The sequence below is a fragment of the Manacus vitellinus genome, unplaced genomic scaffold, assembly GCF_001715985.3.
Source record: "Manacus vitellinus isolate BGI_N305 unplaced genomic scaffold, ASM171598v3 scaffold_4_pilon, whole genome shotgun sequence".
In the NCBI taxonomy this organism is placed as follows: domain Eukaryota; kingdom Metazoa; phylum Chordata; class Aves; order Passeriformes; family Pipridae; genus Manacus; species Manacus vitellinus.
Window position 1 is genome coordinate 2414687 of NW_021940604.1, and position 20569 is coordinate 2435255.

A 20569-nucleotide genomic window follows, 5' to 3' on the forward strand; every position below is an offset into this window, starting at 1 on the left:
AAATCAGAAATTAATCAGACTTTGGCATTACAATTTCGTTAAGATTTGGAGCTTGATTTCAGAAGTGCGAAGTACCAGTAGATCTTTGACATCTAAGCAATTCTGTAGTCATAGGAACCCTCACAGAATTTCAATGTGTAAGGAGTATACCTGGGTGTGAGGATTTGCAGGCATTTATAAGGAACGTTGAATAATGAAGTGGGCTTCAGGTAATCTCCCTATCATTGCTGGAGCCCTCACTGACCAGTTTCCACCCTCTTGTCTTCTTTACTTCTGTGATCTGTTGCACTGATGAAGAGTGGCCTCTGGATATGCTTGGACAGCAAGTGATTTACTCTTTTTCCAAATTTAAAAGATATTTCTGTCCTCTAAAGGCTTGGGTAGTTGTATGGAAACTGCGGCTTACACACTATGAAATGTGAACTGCAATCCCATACAATGAAAAATGAAGGTACCTGTATTATTTACTAACTTCTCTTACAGCTTGTACTCTGTCCTGTGTGATCAGGACTCCATCCAGTAAAGCATGCAAAAACACACCAAAGCCTAAAAATACTAGTACTGTTGCCAGGCATGTGCTTAAATACTTTGCTATCCTAACCCCTCAATTTCTCTGAAATATTATATTAAAAATATGTATAAGAATGATTGTAGATTAAGCTAAATGAAGAGCAGATGAGAAAGACAGGGAATAAAAGTTGATGCTGATGAACTGCAGTGTGTCTCTGATTTGAAAATCAGTGGAAGTGCATAAATCCCTCTTTTCTTTATAGACATATGTAGACATTTATAGACATTGCATGTTGCAATACACTTGATCTAATACCTGTTAGATTTAAAGGGATGTGCTCATGTATGTGAAAGTATTGTTCTGTAGTTTCAGCTATGTTTACTAATGTATTATTTCACTTGTTTTTTACAAAATCTTGTGTAATTGAAAACGCATTGGCATGCACTTATCCACAGACTGCACATAACCTTGAATAAGAGACAATATTGTTGAGGAGAAGTTTGTGTTAGAACTGGATCTGAAACCATAAAAACTTTAAATTATATGGTTTATGGACTGTTGAGAGCCTACATCAGCCTTTTTGTAACTAAAACCTGTTAGGGCCATAACCTAGAAAAAAGTCCCTAAGGTACCAAGGGGAGTGTGAGAAGAAAAAGAAATGAAACTTCTAGTCAAGACATTTAGTTGCTGTCATGATTAGAGCAGATTTGTTTCCAAGAAGCCTGGGCAGCTTTCCCTGCTGAAGACAGTTGAGTGGAGGAATTTGTACCGTGGACACTCCCATAACAGTGGCAGCACCTGCCCAAACAAGCACGTCTTGGCTGCAAAAACCCAGGCATTTAGAAACTCTTGCAGATGTTCGTACAGCTTAAGTTTTACTTCACTCAGATTTTCCTTACTATGGTAAATTAATTTAGTTGGAGTACCTACCAGCAAGCTGAGTCATAATGCTTACACAAAGACATTTGCAAAGACGGGGCGTTTGGTCATTTGTTCATCGAGTTTTGCATGAGTAATTTACATACGTTGGAGGGAAGAGGAGACAAGACTGAGCATGCTCTCTTCCTGCAGCAAACTATGCTTGTTGCAGGCAGGCAGGCAGCTCACAGTGTGCTTACTCCATGGGAGTGCCAGCAATGACAAAGCAGAGCTGAAAGTTCTTAGCAGCAAATTATTAACAGAAATGGTTTGACTTCAATAGCTTTTTCCTGTCTAAAGCTTTGACTACCATTTGGTTTAGATTGTAATTGAGAGTTGTTATCGCTTGTAGCAATATGGCGATGTTAAGAGGCATCGAGGTTTCTGGACTTGTGGGTCTAATTTAGTAGATGTTTATGAGTTTTATGTTTCTTTGTACCTTTGCTAATGCCTTTCTCTTTGAGGGTTTTGTGCAATTGTTTGGGCTTTTTAATGGTTTTGCTGATAGTACTTTATTCCAGGTATTTTATCTCTCTCCAAGATGAGGTCTGGCTCAACACTTCTTATCTTGAGGATTACTGAGTACCATCTACTGCTCTGTTTCTCTTACTACATGTTTCCCAACTGCCAACATTTTCTTTGTCACTTCTAGTCTTGTGCTTGCTATGTCATTGTCTGTAATATTTCATTTACCTTTCTGGTAGGTCGGTTTTGGTCTGTTTCTGTTCAATGTACACAGCTTTTTAGAAGATTATTAGGAAGAATTAGTTATATGAGGTAGGAGTCCTGAAGAAGCCCAAAGTTTCTGTAACATGACAGTAAGAGATGGCCTTTATATTGTCCATAAATCATCTGGGCTTAATGTGGAGCTTGCTTGCTCTGGCTGGCCTTCAAGGTATGGTTTAACCCCTGCTGGCAACTAAGCCGAACACATCTCCTCACTCACTCTCCTACCCCTGGTAAGATGGGGGAGACAATCAGAAAACTAAAAGTAAAAAAACTCATTGGTTGAGATAAAGACAGTTTAATGAGTAGAGCATAAGCTGTGTGCACAAGCAAAGTAAAACAAGGAATTCATTCACTGCTTCCTGTGGCCCAGGAAGGCAAGACTCCATCATATGTAACCGTGACTTGGGAAGACAAATGCCATCATTCCAGGTGTCCTCCCTTCCTTCCTTCTCCTTCTCCCATCTGTATGTGTTCAGCATGATGCCACATGGTATGGACTATCCCTTGGATCAGTTGGGGTCAGCTGTCCCTGTTGTGTTCCCTTCCAGTTTCTTCTGCATTCCAAGTCTACTTGCTGGAGGAGTTGGCTGAGAGGCAGAAAAGACCTTGACTCTATGTAAGCACTTCTCAGCAATACCAAAACTATCCCTAATTATCAACACTGTCTCAAGAACAAATTGAAAAGAGAGCCTCATACTAGCCGCTGTGAAGAAAATCAACTCTACTCCAGCCCAAACTAGCACATTCTTCACTCCTTATTCCATATCATCTACGCCATACTCAGTGCCACGCTATCCAACACTTCCTCATTAACTGCCACCCCCCTTTCTATCCTTCGATGCAATACACAGATATTATTCTCCCAGCCTATGGAACCTCCCCTGTACAGTGTCCATAAATGTCTTACTGAGTTTGCTCAGGACAGGAGAGGTGGTGTGTTGTGTGGATTTACTGGGCACCAAAGCCAGTTCAGATCAGTTTGCTGCTGCATTTGAACTGCTTTTTGTAAGACTTGTCCTCCACTGCTTTATGTGGTTCCTGCTATAGTCGTTAAAATTTTAACATGCAACTCAAATAATGGCTTACAGTGATTTAAAGCTATATCCATTACAATCTCTACCCCTTGTCCCTTTGAGCCAGACTATAGCATTGAACATTGCAGTGAACTCCTTCCCTTACTCCTACTTATTCACAGACTGCAGTCCCTTACACCTATACCTTCTCAAAGTGGAATCTTTATCTATGAGCCACAGTCACTTTAGGGGTATTGCTGCTGTGGCACAGTCTTACCCACAACCACAGCTGCTTTGAGGTGTCCCTGCTCCAGTGTGGCCTTACCCACAGCCACAGTCCCTTCAGAAATAAACCTGCTCTATCATGATCTTACCCATGGCTGGAGTCCCTCCGGGGGAATACCTGCTCTGTTGTGGGCTTATCCATGGCCACACACTTTCAGATGCTCCAGCATGGATTTAGCCACACCCACTAATGCTATAAGATCTATCTGCTCTGTCAGGGACTTATCCTTGGGCCACCACCCCTTCAGAAGTATTCCTACTGAGGCACAGACGTAACCATGGCTACAGATGCTTCAAGATTTAGCTGCTCCCACATGGACTCATCCACAGGTCACAGTCCCTTTGAGTTCACACTGGAGTTGCAGCCAGTCCAGTCCATCAGCACAGACACGTCAGCCCAGGCGCATCGCCGCTGCTGTTATCAGAATGTGCCCAGGCACAGCACAGTAAGGTGATAAGCAGCACATCATGCACAGGAAGCAAAAACCAGCCACTAACGAGCGTAGAGTAATATACAGTCAGGCAAGCAAGGCTCATTACAAGCACCTGCCAATTAATAGCTAATCAGCAATTACAGCTATAAATTCAATCTAGCACGTTCCAGTCAAATCTGTTGTTATCTTGAACCCTGCAAGATCCACGCTGGGCACCAAAAAGTACTGCCATGGTTTAATCCCAGCTGACAATTAGACCTCACATAGCCATTAGCTCACTTTCCCACAGTGGGATGGTGGACAGAATCAGAAGCTGTACAGATGAGGTATACTCAACATGCTAGTTTTACCTAGTTTATCAGGACATCCCTGTAAGTTATGGCCAACATAACTTGTGCTCCCAGATCGCCTGCATAAGCTGTTTAGTGCTGTTACCAAAGGGGCTGGGTTTTGAATGGACCACCGAACAAAAGTTATTATTGATTGCTGAGGCCTCTGTTTCACTTCATGTGTGTTTGAAAGACAAGTTACAAAAATTCAAAGCAATGTATGCCAGTGTTTTTAATGCCATAATTTGATTACCTCTGACTGCAATACTCCTTTAATAGTAAAACTTGGCCCTTAGTGGATAGGGGGAATAAGAAGGTGCGTGAGGGAGTGCAAAGCTGTACAGACTTTGCTGGAATGAAGTGCATGTGCTACTTGTACACACTGCATCACTGAAAAACTGTGGAGTGCAAGTCTGGAGTGCAAGTCTGCCCTGCACTTGAGCTTCGTTTTCGCAAGGCCAGTTCTGTGTATCCGTTTTAAAGTCAAGTGTGACCCAGAGTCTCTTGGAGAAAAAGGCTGAAGTTTCAAGTGGAACTTGGGGAGAAACCTGTAGTTGCTGCTTCAGGAATAAGTAAGGAGAAAATGTTACACGAGAGAATACTTTACTGCAGCACTCTTAGTTCTCCAGTGAACAGCTGTGGATAATGATTGCAGATGATTTGCTTGGAGTAGTGATGGCAGCTTTCTTTGCAGATTTTTTGGGTCTGAGTTATCTGTGATTACTGAAGGACAGATGTTTGCTGAGGTTCAAATGCTTTGTCTGTAAGCAGGACATAACAGTATCATGATTATTTTTTTCTCTGCAGACATTCTTGGTACTAAGTTTGTTCATCATTCAACAACTGGTCTTTTGTTTGGAAAAGACCCTCGCTCGGTCTGTGATGGAATAACCGCATGTTGCATAAAAACCGGGCAAAGCAAAACTGTGCATCTCCTTCCTGTGCGATCCTGTGATGCCCCTGGGCTGGAGAGAGCAGCAATCACCCCCAGGGACTGCACAAGCCTGATCTCACCAGGAGGCTGCTGTGGCTCTTGGGGAGAGCGTTCTTATTTGTACTGCTTCTCTTATGGAGAAGCCTTCTGCTTTGAAAAGAAGAAAAGGATGAGCATCTTAGAGCTGCTTGACACATCCTCAGAATTCGGATTTGTTGCCCTTTAAATTTAAGAATTGCTGAAACCTGTATTAAGCACTTTTCTTCTGTCTGGCCTGTGTGCCAGGGCAAAATCTACCTTCTACCCCAAGTGCTGGTCATGTGGCAGGAGTCCACTTGTGCTTTTTCAGGAGAACAGCTGAGCTTTGCAAAAATTGGCTGGAACTCCAAAGCTGGGCTGGAGCCTGGCGCAACAGCAGGAGCTCTAAATGGCATGATTGAAGCCTTTAATTTAACCCCTTACCAGCAGTTGTGCTGATTGGAGCTGTCAGATGTCACTGCTGCACCATTATCCTTCAAAGCAAAACTGGTTGCAGCAGTAATCCCATAGAGCAAGGCTTCCATTTGCTGCACCACCCATTGGGGCTGTTCCTGTTAACTACTCCATCTATGGCATATGAGCTTCTAGCCCAGTCTTACTTTAATGTAAATAGAAAATGAAGAATATTTCTATCAGTACTTGCGTAGGTAAAGATTTTTATCATGAATCTGTAGTAGGCAATAATTACTTTTTGATATTCTCAAACAGGGGTGCTGTGTATCATCTGTGTAAATACACAGAACAGTGCCAGATAGTATAATGGCATTCAATAATAATTTCTCCCTATGATGGGAATAATCTTCCATGTTGACTTTGAGGCTAAAGAATGCATCGGAGTTGATTTGAAATTCAGTTTGATGATAATCATCATGTGGTGACCAGTGATGACTTAAGTAATGTTCTGGCCCAAAGTATCCATCAAATGTAGGCTTCAATTTCAAAGGTAAAGCGAGAACGGCTAATTTCAAATTTGGGGTTTTTTTGCCAAAGGCAGTTTTTAAAGCAGGAAGGATATGTAAGTACAGACTAGCAATTTGTGGGCTAATCCTTTTTTGCATTAATTTGTTTTCAGTACTCTTGTTCAAGAAATTAATTTCTCACTTTCTAGGAGACTTTGAAAGTAGCATCCGACTATGAACCTTGCGTCTTTCCCCTCACCCCTTCACATTCCTGGAGTGCATTTATGCAGGTTCAGAGTGACCAGTTCAGTGTCCAGCTCTAGGAAATGAATTCATCGTATCAGTCTTAATTTTCAGGTGTTCAGTTTCACATATCTACATAGTAAACAGAACCAGTTTGATTTCAAGTTAAACATTTATTCTGCTTTTTGAATTGTTATAAAAGTCATATTCTAGAAATATATATCTATATGAAAACTTCCTCCAGTATGAGCAGTTTTTTTCCTGCTTCAAGAGCCTTCTTAAAAGGAATCCTGATATAAACTGTTTCTTCAGAATGAGTTTATTGTAATAAAAAAATGTTATCAGAGAGTCAGTTCCCAGTATGCTGACACAAGTTTGTCTGATAGAAATTTTTTTTTCAAAACCTTTCCTTGTTTGTATTCCTGCTGTGTCAGAGTGGCTGAAATGGGGGTCAGACCGCACCAGCCCTCCATATTTATAACTTGTGAAATATACAGTATATCTAATGTTGTTACAACTTTTTGACTGCAGTATTCTCATGAAATAATGAACACAGAAGTCACTAAGCAGGAACTAAGCTGAATTAAAAACAGTAAACTGACAGGGCAAATCAGCAGAAGGAGCCTACCCAGTCTAAACCTCAGAGAATGGATGGCTTGAAGGCTTGGGCTGTAAGGCTTACTGCCAACAAAGGCCTGTGTTCAGGATGTCTGCTTTTTTTGAGCTGGCAGCTGTTGATGTTTTTAACCTCTGAAAGGGGAAAAAAGAGGTACAGTTACTGTGAATTGGAAAGCAAGAATCCATTTTGCCCAAATGTTTAAAGTTTTGACATAATTATTATTGCACAAAAGGATGTAACAGTAGGCTGTTTGAATTTCTTCATGGAAAGATGAGAAAACCAGTAAACTTGTGTGTGGGCAGAGCCTCATGATAAGACTGCTTGCCAGGGATGTGGGATAATGTGGCTCAGGTCATGGCTCAGCTCAGTTCTCTGTTACATGATTCTGTTGCCTCTTTTTCCTGGTGGGGTTCATGTGGTTTTATTTGTGTTGTTTAGGTTTTTAGTTTTGTTTGTTTGTTGGGTTTTTTTTACTGGATTCTTTCACTTCCCTAAAAGGTTGAAAATTACATCCATTTTCTGAGCAGTAGCACTAAAACTTTCAGAAATTCTGTGCTGAATGTGAGAAAGTCTTAATTCCATTTTCTGGAATTAAATAAGAGATTTAGTTCTGTTCTGAAAGGTTTGATTTCATGTTTAAAAAACCCACAGAGCAGGTATATGAACCTTTATACATACAGACTTTTTAAAATTGGGAACTTGGATGTAGGTGCAAGTTTTCCCAGAGGCATGTGAAGCCAAGAGGAAGTCAGGAGCTCTGTAGAGCATGGCCTGACAGCAGCCACAGGCAGCCTAGAGAGTAACAGTTGTAGAAACAAAGGGCGGTGCCAGATTTCTCATGAATTGCTGTGTTTCTTCCACTGCCTATGATGCTCTTGAGATCTGAATTTTGGTTTCGCCCACTACAACTAAAGAATCTAACAGAAAGAGTCGGATCTCTTTCATATGTTTTTGAGTTTTGCTTTGAAGTGTCTCAAGCAAAAGAACTATCCAATTTACTGTGCATTACAGTGACTCTATGATGGAAGTTTCTGACACAAAATGCCCTTCAGCTTATCGTTCAACATAAATTAGAAAAAAAAAATTAAAAAGCGGGGGGAAGTTTTAAACTAAAATACCCATTGCTTCCCATTAGATAACCTTTATAATTTTGTTAGATCTGTCTCCTTTTTAGTGAAGTCAAGCAAATCACTTGCTTTCCCAGAATGAAATTAATGCAAAATTTTGTCTTTTTTTTTCCCCCTGAAATGAGGGACTTCATTGCTGGTACTCCATGCGTCTGTGGAATACAAAAAAACCTTTGTGGATTTCTTAATGGGTAGAGCTTTCTTTTCATTTACCTCCTCCTTAATTTTGCCAGGGGTTTTAAGGCCTTAGTATCTCAAAGTCAACTGTAGTTTCTGTTTTCTGCTACAGGTCTTCTGAATAATTCATTGGTAACTTATTGTTTGGTACAACATAAAGTGAAAAAAACATATAGTTTTTAAATTGTTAGCTATCACAGTAAATGATGATGTGAAAGGGGGTGTACTTGCAGAAAAAGTCATCAGTATTACAATAACAACTCATTTCACAAGAATCCCTGAGCATTGAGTGTATTGATTTAAGTCAGCACAAAAGCCTCCATTCATTTGCAGTATAGATCATCTGAAATTCCATGTGTTGGAGACATAAATATCGGTGTGTAGGTGCACAGGTATAGTATGTATACAAATATGACAGCAGATCTGTGTTAACCTACACTTCCATGGTACATCTGAAAGAATTTATAGCACACCTGTAGATGTTCTCTTGGAGGCATTGGTCTTAACCTGAGCTTCCCCTTCTCTTTCCTTGCCACTTTTCAAAAACAGAATACATCTCTTGTTGTTCTTCAAAATGCTGAAGAGAAACTGAGAAAATGACAAATAATAAAAATATAATACAGCTTTGTGTACATGAAAATGAAGAATTGGTAAGATCTGAAAAGTGTCTTGAAGAGCACATAGGAACAAATCAGGACCACTGATATTCAGAAGGAGGTTTGACATATTCTGTCATGGCTTTCAAGGCAAGGAGCTGCATCACTGAGTGCTTCAAAACTTCAAACCCACTCTAAATTCCTGGCCCTGCAATTACAGAAAAGCAGGGTGCAGGATGGTGGTGGGGCCATGTGGCTCTCAGAGGTGCTGCTTTCCTCACTGTTTAAGGGTATTGGTTTGGGAGTAGCTGAGGCCAAGGTATCAGCATGCTGCCATAGCCATCCTTGCCAAAGGGCCGGCACCTGGGCAAGGAATCTGTACTTGGCTGGCCAGGCTGTTCCTACCGCAAAGTACCCTGAAACAAACTGTTGTTTGCTTGTTTGTTTATTCATTTATTTTCTCTCTTCCTTGTGTCCTTTTCACATAGAACAAAACCATCTCTCTGGGGGAAGTGGTGACTCTTCCCCAGGTCCGTTGTCAGCTCCTGCACAAGAAGGGCTCCACTTGGACAATGTCTAGTTGGGCTTTATCTCGTGCCTCCCTTGTCTGTGTCACATCCTGAGCCCTCTTTGTCTTCGCATATAACCCTTCTTGATATGGTTTGTTTAGGGTTTTTTTCATTCCTCTGAAACATTCCAGCTCTTCTTGATGCAAAAACATCCTTGCTATCCTAAAGTCCTCTCTGGAAACCCGTATCTTCCATCATTATTTCACAAAAGTTCTTTTTGGCTCTTTTTGGCCAATGTTTACAGATGTAAGGATTTTTAGGCAAAGATGGCAGGTCTTGCTCATCCTGTTAATACCAGCAAGAGTTCTAGTACAGAGGCACAAGAGGTCTTTTACCATTTGAGTAGCGGGTGTAAAATGCATCAATCGAAGACCTGCTGTGTCCTAGTTGCATTCATGTGCCTTTATATTAATATGTTTTTAGTACAAAGGCAGCTACCATAGTTCGGAGCTTGCTTCATCTTGTTTGGAAAATTGATCAGAAGGTATTTGATTTCCCTACTGCAGAATGCTGTGTTTCCGTATTGACTTTTCTTTCTCTGAAGCCCATTGCTGTTGGGGTTTTTTGTGTGTTTGTGCTGTAATTTCGCTGGATTCTGCTTCTGTTTGTTACAAGTGGATTTATGAGTTAGCACTGCCTCACTTGTTATTGTTACAGGCTTTACAAAAGCTGCAGTTTCTCTGTAATTGCTAATGAATTATGTTTTTCAAAATCATTGTAGAATGTTTTTCAGCCCCTGTGGCTCCTAGCCTTAGTGTTGAATGGAGTGTATTTGAGATGGATGAAAAAATACCCTTCTGTTTTCACTGTTGGCAAAGGGGAGAGCGTCAAACACTTCCCCCAGTGATGTGTTAAGTTCAATAGATTCCAACATTTGCGTCAAGCTGAGAGGCATGATTTTTCTTCCCTCCCTAACACTAGAAGCAGATATGTGAGTGCTGTAACAGTGTGTTCTCTCTGAAGCTGCATTTCATCAGTAGTTAAGCTAAGTGTTTACCTATGTCTGCACTTCTCTATGTGGCACTAAGACACTTGGACTGTTGTTTCATGTGTAGAAGAATTTATTTTTTTAGATACCTTTTTTTTTTTTATATACCGTCCCTCCTGCATAGCTCATTTCCTTGATCAGAGTTTTGCTTCTGCTGCAGGATGTTATCATTTTGCATGTGTCAGCTCTGGCTCTAACATGCGAGAGTAATGGAGCAGAAAACCTCTGTTCAGTGTAACAGCTAAGGGGGTGGTCCAAAGGTTATGGTTTGAGACTGAAAATGGGACTTTATTAATCTGTACTACTGGAAGCTCACTGAATTGTTTAGTTCTCTCAAACACTTGCTGATGTGGTTGACATAGGAATAGGTCTTTTTTATTTCTTTATTCTGACCTGTAGCCCATAGTTAGTGACGTGTAGGTGATTTCCATTACACACCTGCATACCTACACTGTCTCTGCACAGTGGCTTCCATTTGTCTTCTCCAGGACTTCCACAGAAGCTGAAATACAGTGTGCGGTGGAGGACGCCAGGGCAGAACGATCGCTTTTAAAGCAAAACACTTACAGGCCTTCAGTGCTCTGTCTTTCAGATACGGCCTTGTTTGATCATTTCAGAAGCTACACTAGAACGTGTAATGCGTGTTCAGAGCAAAGAGAGAAAACATTTGGAAAAAGGCTGGCAGAATTGTCTCAGAAATTTTCAGCTGTAGGTGCTTTAATTACACCTGCTGAAATGGTTTCATAAAATTATTTATAAATTACTGGCTATGTCACTGAATTTTCCCAGCATTCATCTGGGTCTCCTTTTGCATAGTTCTTGTCTGCACAGTGAGATTAATCCTGTCTCGGGATCTGCAGAGGAGTGTTTAAATTTATGATTCAAATGGACACAGCTCCTGTGGCAGAAACTGTGAAGAGGTTCATGAATTTCTAATTAGAAGGGATTCATTCAATGAATATAATTTCCTAAACTAAGTTGTGGTGTGGAGCACAGATGAAGCATAATATTTAGGTGATTAAAATACACACAGTCCCCCTAGAATTTGTGAGGCATACCCTGGGTGACCAGTTTTCCTTTCAGATGCTCTTCTCTACTATGCTTGTGTATTTCAGGAGCAGAACAGCAATACCTTCTGATAGGCCATGGTCTGTCTCTTATCTGTTACATTACATACAGAACAACTGAACTGAAGTTGTCATGGGAGGAAAAGTCCCTCATGAGTTCAAAACCTGCCATTCCAGTCAGGAAAAAAGTTTTCAGCTTTTTTCCCATGTATTTTTTGCTTTATATTTTCTACCTGATTGTGTTTTTCAGGCTTAGCTCATAAATCGTCACAAAACTGTTTTGAAGATTTTTACAAGGAAGGTAGTGTATAAAACCAAAATCACAATATTTAGAAGCCTGAAATAATTTGAAAAGAAAATGTATGCAAATGATCACATAAATCACAGTGTACAAAGTAGACCAAAAAAAAGCTACCTGTGAAGTAAGCTTCTTTCTTGAGCCCTGAGGCAAACAACTAAAGGCTTGAAGCATAAGCCACAAATCCTGTTTGTTAAGATTACTACACATGTTTTCTTCCAAAAGGAGTGATTTGTAAAAAGCATTTCACCAATTTGCACTTCTGCACCAGAGCTCCCAAGCTTACCAGTCTGGCACCACGGGCACTTTCCTCAGTGCCAGCAGTGGAGAAGGGTTGGCAATACCAGGCAGTACCTGGGCAGTTCAGTGCCTGCCATCCATCCCTTCTTCTAGCTGCTGGATCACAGCTTCAGCCAGGACCTCAGGGACTTGTCCTGCACCCATCCTCTTGATGGCATTGGCTTTGGATGAAGGAGGAGACAGGAAGGAAATAGGACTGCTAAGAAATGGCTTTAAAGATGGGAGAATAAAATTCTTCTGCAAGCTGAGATTGATTTAGATCAGCTGTAGGTGATGATGGAGGAATTCTTAGTTTAAATTCGGTGGACTTCACTCTGCAATATATTAGCATTACTAATTTTTAAGAGCTCCCCCTGGCTTTATTATTGGTATTTGAGATTCTGTGCTGTGCTGACCTTGGACCTCAAGGGTAGCTGGACAGGCTGGTGCTAAGCCAGTTTGTCCTTCCTCTAATATGTTCTCTGGGGATTGGATACAATTGGTGAATATTTCAGTTTCTCCAGAATCTTCAGATCTCAGTTGCTGTGATTTAATAGTGTATTGGACTAGTTGAATATGCATTGACAGTGTCTCAACACAGGATAGGGGTCTTGCCTAGGGCCCCTTAAATCCAGAAACAATGCAAGTAAATCAGTCACTTTCGGGAAGTACTGGATTTAATTACATAGCTTAAGGAGCCTGCACTTGATCAGGTACTTTCTCAGATTATTGGGGTTTGTTCACCAACACTGCATAGTGTGTAAGTGGTGTGAATGTCTGATACACGTCTGACAAGCTTTACAGGCATATGTGGAGGGCAGCAGGGGCAGCAGGCTGCTAGGACAGAAAATACCTATCACTCTGACACCTGCTTTGTCTAGACCAGAGCCCTTGCAATGCAGGCTAGAAATGTCTCTTACTACAGCCACTGTTTCTATACATGCAAGCTGTCCTCTGTTTAATTTTTAAGATTTGGTTCAGAAGGGTGAAAGATGTACTTTCATGAAACCAACTTTTAAAAATATTTTCTGAAAAGATTCTATAACCTGCTTGAGAGCATGCCAACAGTACAACATTTGCTCAACTTTCTAGAATTAGCCTTTGGTAAAAAAGGGCCCTGATCCTGATGAATAAAAGTCAAAACAACATGTGGATTTTAAAGTGAGGTTTAACATGAGGTTTAATGGATTTTAACCAAAATAAATAGAATTGCTTGAGGCTGATGAAAGTTCTGTGATCTCTGATACAGATCTAAGACAGACGTTCAGTTGAGAGTACTATTTCCCTAAGTATTTTCTTTGGTTTCTTGTGTAAATAGCAATAGGAAGAAATACCATTCTGCTGGAAAGGCAGGTAGGAATATTAATCACAACAGTGCAGTACTATCAGGTGTTTTGCATCCCAGCGTTGCAAAGAGGAGCTCTAGAGGAGGGAGAGGAGAGTTGTCCTTGCTTCTGCCTTCCACAGTCATCTTGATCCTACAAAACTGCTCCTGTTCTAACAGGGTGGGCTTGACAGCAAATGAGAAAAAAGAAAGCAAATACAGTCACATTTTCTTAGGATTTTGTTACATGGGGTGCAGCTGACCGCTCATCTGAATAGTTTTAGGCTGAAAATAGTAACTTTTCATCTAATTGCAGTCTCAGGCTTCAACTTCACAAGCAGCTGCTCAAGCAAAAGACTCTGTAGTCTTGGGAGGCCAGGCAACATCTTATAAATGATAGTTTACAAAAAACCTAGTATATTAAAAAAAAACAAAAAACAACCAAACAAAAAAAACTTGCAGCAAGGGATCTAAAAGCACATGGGGGACATGGTGGATTCTCCTAACTGGCATACTGAAATTGTAACATAAAGCGATAAAATGCTCCTTTTCCGAAAGTGCAGCAGTGTGTGGACTAACAAGGTGCTCATGAATGTGAAGTGTTTGGACTGTGGGGCTTGTCTTTCCCTACCTCTTTGCAAACTGCTAGGCAAGAGTTGGAGAGTGCCTGAGGAGGATTTACAGTCTTTTCCAGATGCAAAACTTAATCGGATTCCGTTTTGACAGAGCTAATGGCAAAAGAGAGGGTGCCAAATAGCTAATTTCACTTTTCTGATCTGTGAACATCAGTGGAATTTCCCTGGGCTTGGTCCAGCTTCTGCTTGACTAGAGGAGTCCTTTGGACCTGTCAGTACATGAATGTGATTGCCTTTCCGTGTCCACTTCCACTTAAGAACTTCATTTCCCTTTTCATGTTATAAAATTAGAAAAGCAGATACAGTGACCACATATGGCCAGGCAAAATCCTCCAGTAGGACAGTGACCCAGTGTCAGCCTTGTGTCCTGGCAAGCACAGGGCTGTGAGGTATCCCGTGCCCTCCTGGCTGCCATGGCCAACAGTGCAAACTGATTCAGTTGTATGATGGCAGAGTAGGATCCTCTCTAATCTAGATCTTGTAGACTTTCTGGGTGGGTTAATCTAAAACCACTTCATGGCAGTCAGTGGTAATTTCCTGTTAATTATTAAAAGACTACCTTTCCAGAAAATTGTGTCTGGTTTTCTTTTTTTTTAATTAAATCCCAAGAACATTTTGTCACCCTTTCTGTAAACAAAGGGCATAGGAAGTACAATTTCACGGAGATAAGAGTTTTACATGTAGGCTGAGGAATGCGTGAACATGAAGTCCCTCCAGTATTGAGAAACAAACCCATTTTTATTTTTTTTAAGCATGCATATTACTGTGGTTGCTTACCCAGTTACGATGAGTAAGTTACAGTACTTACTTTGCTATAACTTCACGAGGGCTAGGACTGGTTGAGAATAAAGTAGGTATAAGTGGGTTCCCCTATGATTTCATACGCAAAGTGTATTTCTCAATACTGAAAGCTGTAATATCTTCCTCTATTTTAACTGGACTTTTCCCACTGATTTCAGCTAGACATGTTAATAGTATGTGCCTTTCAGGCAGTTGGCTTACAATCTTAAATTAGACACCACCACTGGGACTCCCTCATCTAACTTAGAGCTGAAACCTGTTGGGTGAGTTGTTCTGTAAGAGCTTCTGTGTGTCTCTATTGACTGCAAAGGGAGCCTGAATGGCAGAGTTCTGGAGTAGATGGTTATACCCTAGATGTTTGAAGAAAGGTGATTTGAACTCCATACTGTTGACAAGTTTCTGTGTGAGAAACTGGCCTTTCTGAAATGTCTCTGAATCCTCCTGGTATTTTTAGCTCAGACATGCTGTTATAATCCCAGATTTTCCCTGTATATTTTCTCTGAAGGTGAATTTTTGGAAATTGCACTTGAACTTAGCTAGCAAATTGTGTGATGATCTAGTGAAAATAAATAAATAATTCCTCTTTGTATTTTGTTTTGCATCACTTCTGTCTAGCAGTTTTACCTTCTTCTATATTCTTCAGTGATTTATAGAATTAGCTGTTTTTCTGTATTATTTCAGAGTTTATCCTGAAAGTAATTCCCTCTGGAGAGGTTAATGTTTACTATTAGAATTGTTTTGAGGTAGTCCTAATTTATGTTACCCTGTTTCTTCTTCCCTTTTTCTCCCCTTCAGATTTATTCTGTCTGGTCTTTAGAATAATTTCATTAACCTGACATTTGTTGTGTTTTAGGAGAAACCTGATGTGAGTCCTACATCTCTACAGCTGCGATCCCAGATTGAGGTAAGCACGTAGATTTTGATCACCTACTTTTGTTTGTTTGTTCTTTAATTTGATATTCTGCATAAATTGGGTAAAGGCTTCTCTTGTGTCTGCTCTCACTGCTACGTGTCTTCTCTTGCAGGAGTCACTTGGTCTCAGCAGCACTGCATCAACACCCGACACTGAAAGAAAGTAAGTGAAGACACAGGAAAGAAATAAGGGAGAGGGAATTTTGTGCGTTTTCTTTTTCCTTGGAGTAAATTCACTTTAGATCACATTGATATTTCTAGATTTCAAATCCAGCCATTATTAATGAAACCTGTGTTGGAACCTGCTCCTTCTCTTGTTCTCTTTTGACCTTTTATTATTTTGGGTTTATTATATCAAAAGAGGGTTGTTGTTTCTCCCCTCTTGGGATGTGCATACAACTGGTAGTCATTTTTGAGGAACACTGGTGATTTCACATTCTCTGCAAAGTAAACTTCCTTTAAAAATTACTTTCTGTGACTAGGCCTAAATGCAGCCAAAAAGACAGGTGAGGGGAAGGGAGAGTTACAAACTTAAATCACGTTCCTTTTCCTGTGCACTCCTGAGCTTGTAACTGTGCTTTTGAAGAAGGTGCCAAGGGAATGAAGTATTTAAAACCAAGTTAAAAGGAGCTTTAATTTTAGAAGTCCTTGATAAAAACCTCTCTGTGAGGACTGAGAGAGTTTCTGTTTACTGTCACCTCCTGCTGCAATGTGTGTGCTTGTTTTCTGTGCCTCCTTCCTTTGATCCCAAGATCTTGGATCCGTACTGCTGCGGGTAACGTGCAGTGGTGCATGAAGACAACTGCCACTGTATTTCCAATTGCCTGCACTTCCTGGAGTAGTGCCAGCTGGACTGGTTCAGAGGGAGTATGTAGAATACAGTTGTGATGTGACATGCTTTTGTATGGTTTTACAGTCCCACATTTGAATATCTTCCAGTGATTCAACACTGGACAGTAATAGGAAGATTTCTGCCCTTGTTTTTGCTAGTTCCATAGAAGGACTGTCAGTCCTAGAGGGATCTGTAGTGGGTATGGGGTATGGGACTCACACTGACTATGTAGAAGTCAGTTGTATGGCAGTGAACAGCTGCTTAGGGGCTTTCTTTGTGATTGTCTGAAAGCTAGTTCATGTTAAAGGTCTCAGAGTGCAGTAAATTGTCTTTTAGAGGTGCCTTATCTCACTTCATCACCCAAAGAGAAAGCAAAGATGGTTTGCTTGAGGCAGATGCTCTTTTTCAAAACAGTATAAGACAGATGAGGTGAATTTTACCTTGGGTACTGTCACTGCCCCCATATTATATGCTGGTAAAAGAGAAGACCTAGAAGTCTTATAGTTTAATAGTCATACTTCAGATATTGAAACATGAAAAAGTGTTCTTGAAGGATACCTGCCTGTCTAACACTATAATGAAACCAGAAGTGTCATGTGGATGGAAACATAATGAGAACTCTAATCTGGGAAGTAAACCTCCAAGGTTATCCTGTAATCCTAATGCTTTTCTCTCAACCTCAAAGCACTTTATCCATGGGTAAATATCATCGTCTCACCTCAGATAATAATGAGATAAGGATCTCACAGGAGGACAGCACACAACTGGGGAAACTCCACTTACAAGTTCTAGCCAGCTTTCTAGGTTGTGTCTCTGTGTAGGTGTTGTACCACAAACAACTGAGTGAGAAGACAGTAGCTACACAAACATCTTCTGAGATAGCCCATTTACCTCACTGAAAGGGATTTAACCACCTTATCTCAGTTCAGATGAAAGGGACGTGTGATTTTTGTGGACCTTTCAAGAATGGAAGTGTCCCATTTGAGTATTTGTAGAGGGGTGTATGTGATTAACCTGATCATACATATGAAACCTGTGCAGGACAGGTTGTGCCAGATACTTGCACAATAAGACACCAGGCCATGTGATGCATTCTAATTGGACAAGGTGTTGAAAATAATAAATTATATCTCCTCAATACCATACAAATTATTCAAACCTGAAATAATAAAGACCTGTGCTGATTAGTGACAGCCTGCCCACATCAGTAGTGACTTCATTTCCCTCAGCTTGGAGAGCTGAATTTTCACATGAATTGCCTCTTCCTGGGAGGCAGATGTTATAAAATTGATGTACAGGAAGATGACCACATCAAGCCCATTTGACACATCTGTACTTGCTACTAACATGTTGAATTTGATGTTTGTCAGAGGAGGATGTCATGTTGGCCCTAGGGTTTTTTGGGGGGTGTTCAGTGTTTAGTATATGGCTTTGATCTGAATTTTCTGTGTGGGCATGCTATGAGACAGGAAAGCTTATCCCTTTGGGGACACTGTTTTTGTGTACATCTCATGCTGTGTGGAAGATGTGGGGTAAACCTTTTACAAAACTTCTTTTATTGTGAGAGTAGTTTGCCAAACACGAAACTTGATACAGATGTGCATTGGTTTCTCATATTCACAAAGAGATTTGGGGAACAAAAGGAAAGATTTGTTCAAAACTAGCCATCCAGACTTTCAGGAGCTGGCTGGATCATGGTCACTCTCAGTAGCTCCCTCACCCAGCACTGCTGCCTACACACCCTGCAGCTTAACACTACCGGGGTCTAAAGTTTTAAAAATAACACATCTGGATGGTTGTTTAATTTGCCAGAGTTTAGAGATTCCAGACAGACTGGGAGAAGCGATGTTTGCTTTAACCTGGTTTGGTTTCCCTTTTCTGTGGTACCCAATTGGAAGAGAGAGCCCAGCAGGCTCCACTGTACACCACACTGAAAACAGATTAACCTTGGTGGTCTGTGGTAGGAAAGAATCCTGTTTGTGTGGACAAGCAATGTATGTTCAGTCTTGCCTTGAGTCTTACTAACCCTGCTGCCCAGTCTGGTCAAAGTCAGTGCAAAATTAGTCACTGCCCTCAGTCCAGCAAGTTGTTTAACACATATTTGTCTAGTGGGTGATGTGCTGTAACACAGATGAGCAGCCATAGGACCTGGAGGGAGGCAGAAGGGATTAAATGGGCCTGGAGGCGGAATTGTGTGTCACTGTGAGTCATTGTCCCTCCAGAAGGTATTTGGGCCAATACTACCTTCCTCTGTTGCTGACAACACTGTTCCTGTTAATTGGACAAAGCTACAAAAAAGACTGCACATGTGAACCTGCTCTGAGCATTATATATGCCCTACCATATATGGCTTTTGTTTGATTGGTTCTGACACAGAGAGAAAAATCTTCACTGTAGCAAAAACCTCTGAGATTTATGTGAATAACAGCAAGGATACTGATATGGCCTGAAAAGCTATCCATAAGCAATAGAAAGCAAAGTCATATTTGTTCAAGCTTTGCCTCACAATTGCTCTGTTTTTTTGACCTTACTGGAGTTCCTTCTATAAATTGAAACAGTTCGTCAGGTTTCTAAGTCATGCCATATTCAGCAAATAATGCAAAGCAGGGAATGAGGTGTTGTAGCTCTCTTCTCTGAATAATAATTTTCACTTCCCTTTGCCCTTTCCAAGATTTCCATCTTTTAAACTGCAGCCTTGCTGTAAGCTGTGGTGCTAGCGTAACTTTGCAGATTTTCAGTATGCCTTCAGTAAATTGGCAACAGCATCTTTAAGCGATATTATTCATTTTAAACAAAAATCTCCCCAGAACTGCAGGTGCTTCTCTACAAACAGATTGACTTCTGCTTTTGCTAGAAGAATCATCAATGTAGCAAATATGCAGTAAATATGTTCTTTAACAGTTACTATTACTTCTCTGACCCCATACCATGTTGATCTGGGGATGTATTGTATATACAATCCCTATTATTTCCAAGTGATGGCAACACCCCAAGGATGTTTACTCAGATAGGGGACTGAGCAAGGTTTTCTCATAATTGTAAACAGAGCTTTTAAACAATGTAACCCAACTTTTAGCCTGTTCCCATTTTTGAGTATTCAAGTGTACATGACAGACTGATGAGCTCTGCATGTTTGCCAGGAAATCCAGGTTAAACCCAGTCCCCTGAACTCAGGCTTCTGCATCCTGACTCTCATCCTGTTTTTAGAAGAACTGGGGGGATGTTTCAGAGGGGAAGTTGTGTGTTTTCCCTCTTGGGAAATAGATCTGTTTGCTATCACTGTTTGCTCCATCAGCCTCTGGGCCAGTTTCAGATGTAATGTATCAGAGAACTGCCAGAAAAGAGAAAGAAGTGGTGAGAGACCCAACAGCACTGCATAGAGATAGGATGAGGTACTGACACTCCTGTATACTATTTTTTTTCTTTGCAATTGCTAGAAAAAGGAAAGATGAAAACAATGAATGAGGTAACAGCTGTATGATGTATCTGATGTTTCACAGTCATTCCCACTACCTTTGCATGACAGTGGGTGTTATGAATTGTTGCCTCCTATGTGAATCACCTCCTGTTTCTTGAACTGTACCACTCAAGCACACTCCTGACCAAGTAAGAGAAATGGTCACACTTCACATCAAGTGCCACAATTCATCCTGCTGTACTCCTCAGCCTGTGGCTCAGTACAGTTCAATTGTTCTTGACCCTGTGATACTCAGGACCTAAATCCAAGACTCTGCCAGAGTAGGAAACTGGCCAGAAACAGACTTGTCGGGGAAAAGAAGAAAAGCAAGCACATGTGGGGTACAGGCAGTACAGGGCAACATTACTCAGGGTCTTTGCATTCCCCCAGTGTGTGGGAGCTGCTGTGCCTCTGGCAGCTGTGTCCTTAACTCTCTGCTTCAGCTGCTCCCGAGAGCGAATGTCTTTGTCATCCTCTCTATGTGTACAGGATGTATTGAACCACTCACCATGGAATTTGTACAGTCTGACCAGATCTCTGATGGCTTGTTGGGA

The 20569-nt window shown here is 40.9% G+C and overlaps 1 protein-coding gene across 7 annotated transcripts in view; it reads left to right on the forward strand.

Moving 5' to 3' along the window:
- SASH1 (SAM and SH3 domain containing 1) overlaps positions 1-20569 on the forward strand; it is a 98033-nt gene that overhangs the window by 21776 nt on the left and 55688 nt on the right. For all 7 annotated transcript variants that reach the window (XM_025895689.2, XM_018078156.2, XM_025895690.2 and 4 more), the window contains exons 2-3: positions 15668-15718; positions 15840-15889. In XM_025895689.2, the coding sequence (XP_025751474.2) occupies positions 15668-15718; positions 15840-15889 (101 nt within the window). The remainder of the gene's footprint in view (positions 1-15667; positions 15719-15839; positions 15890-20569) is intronic.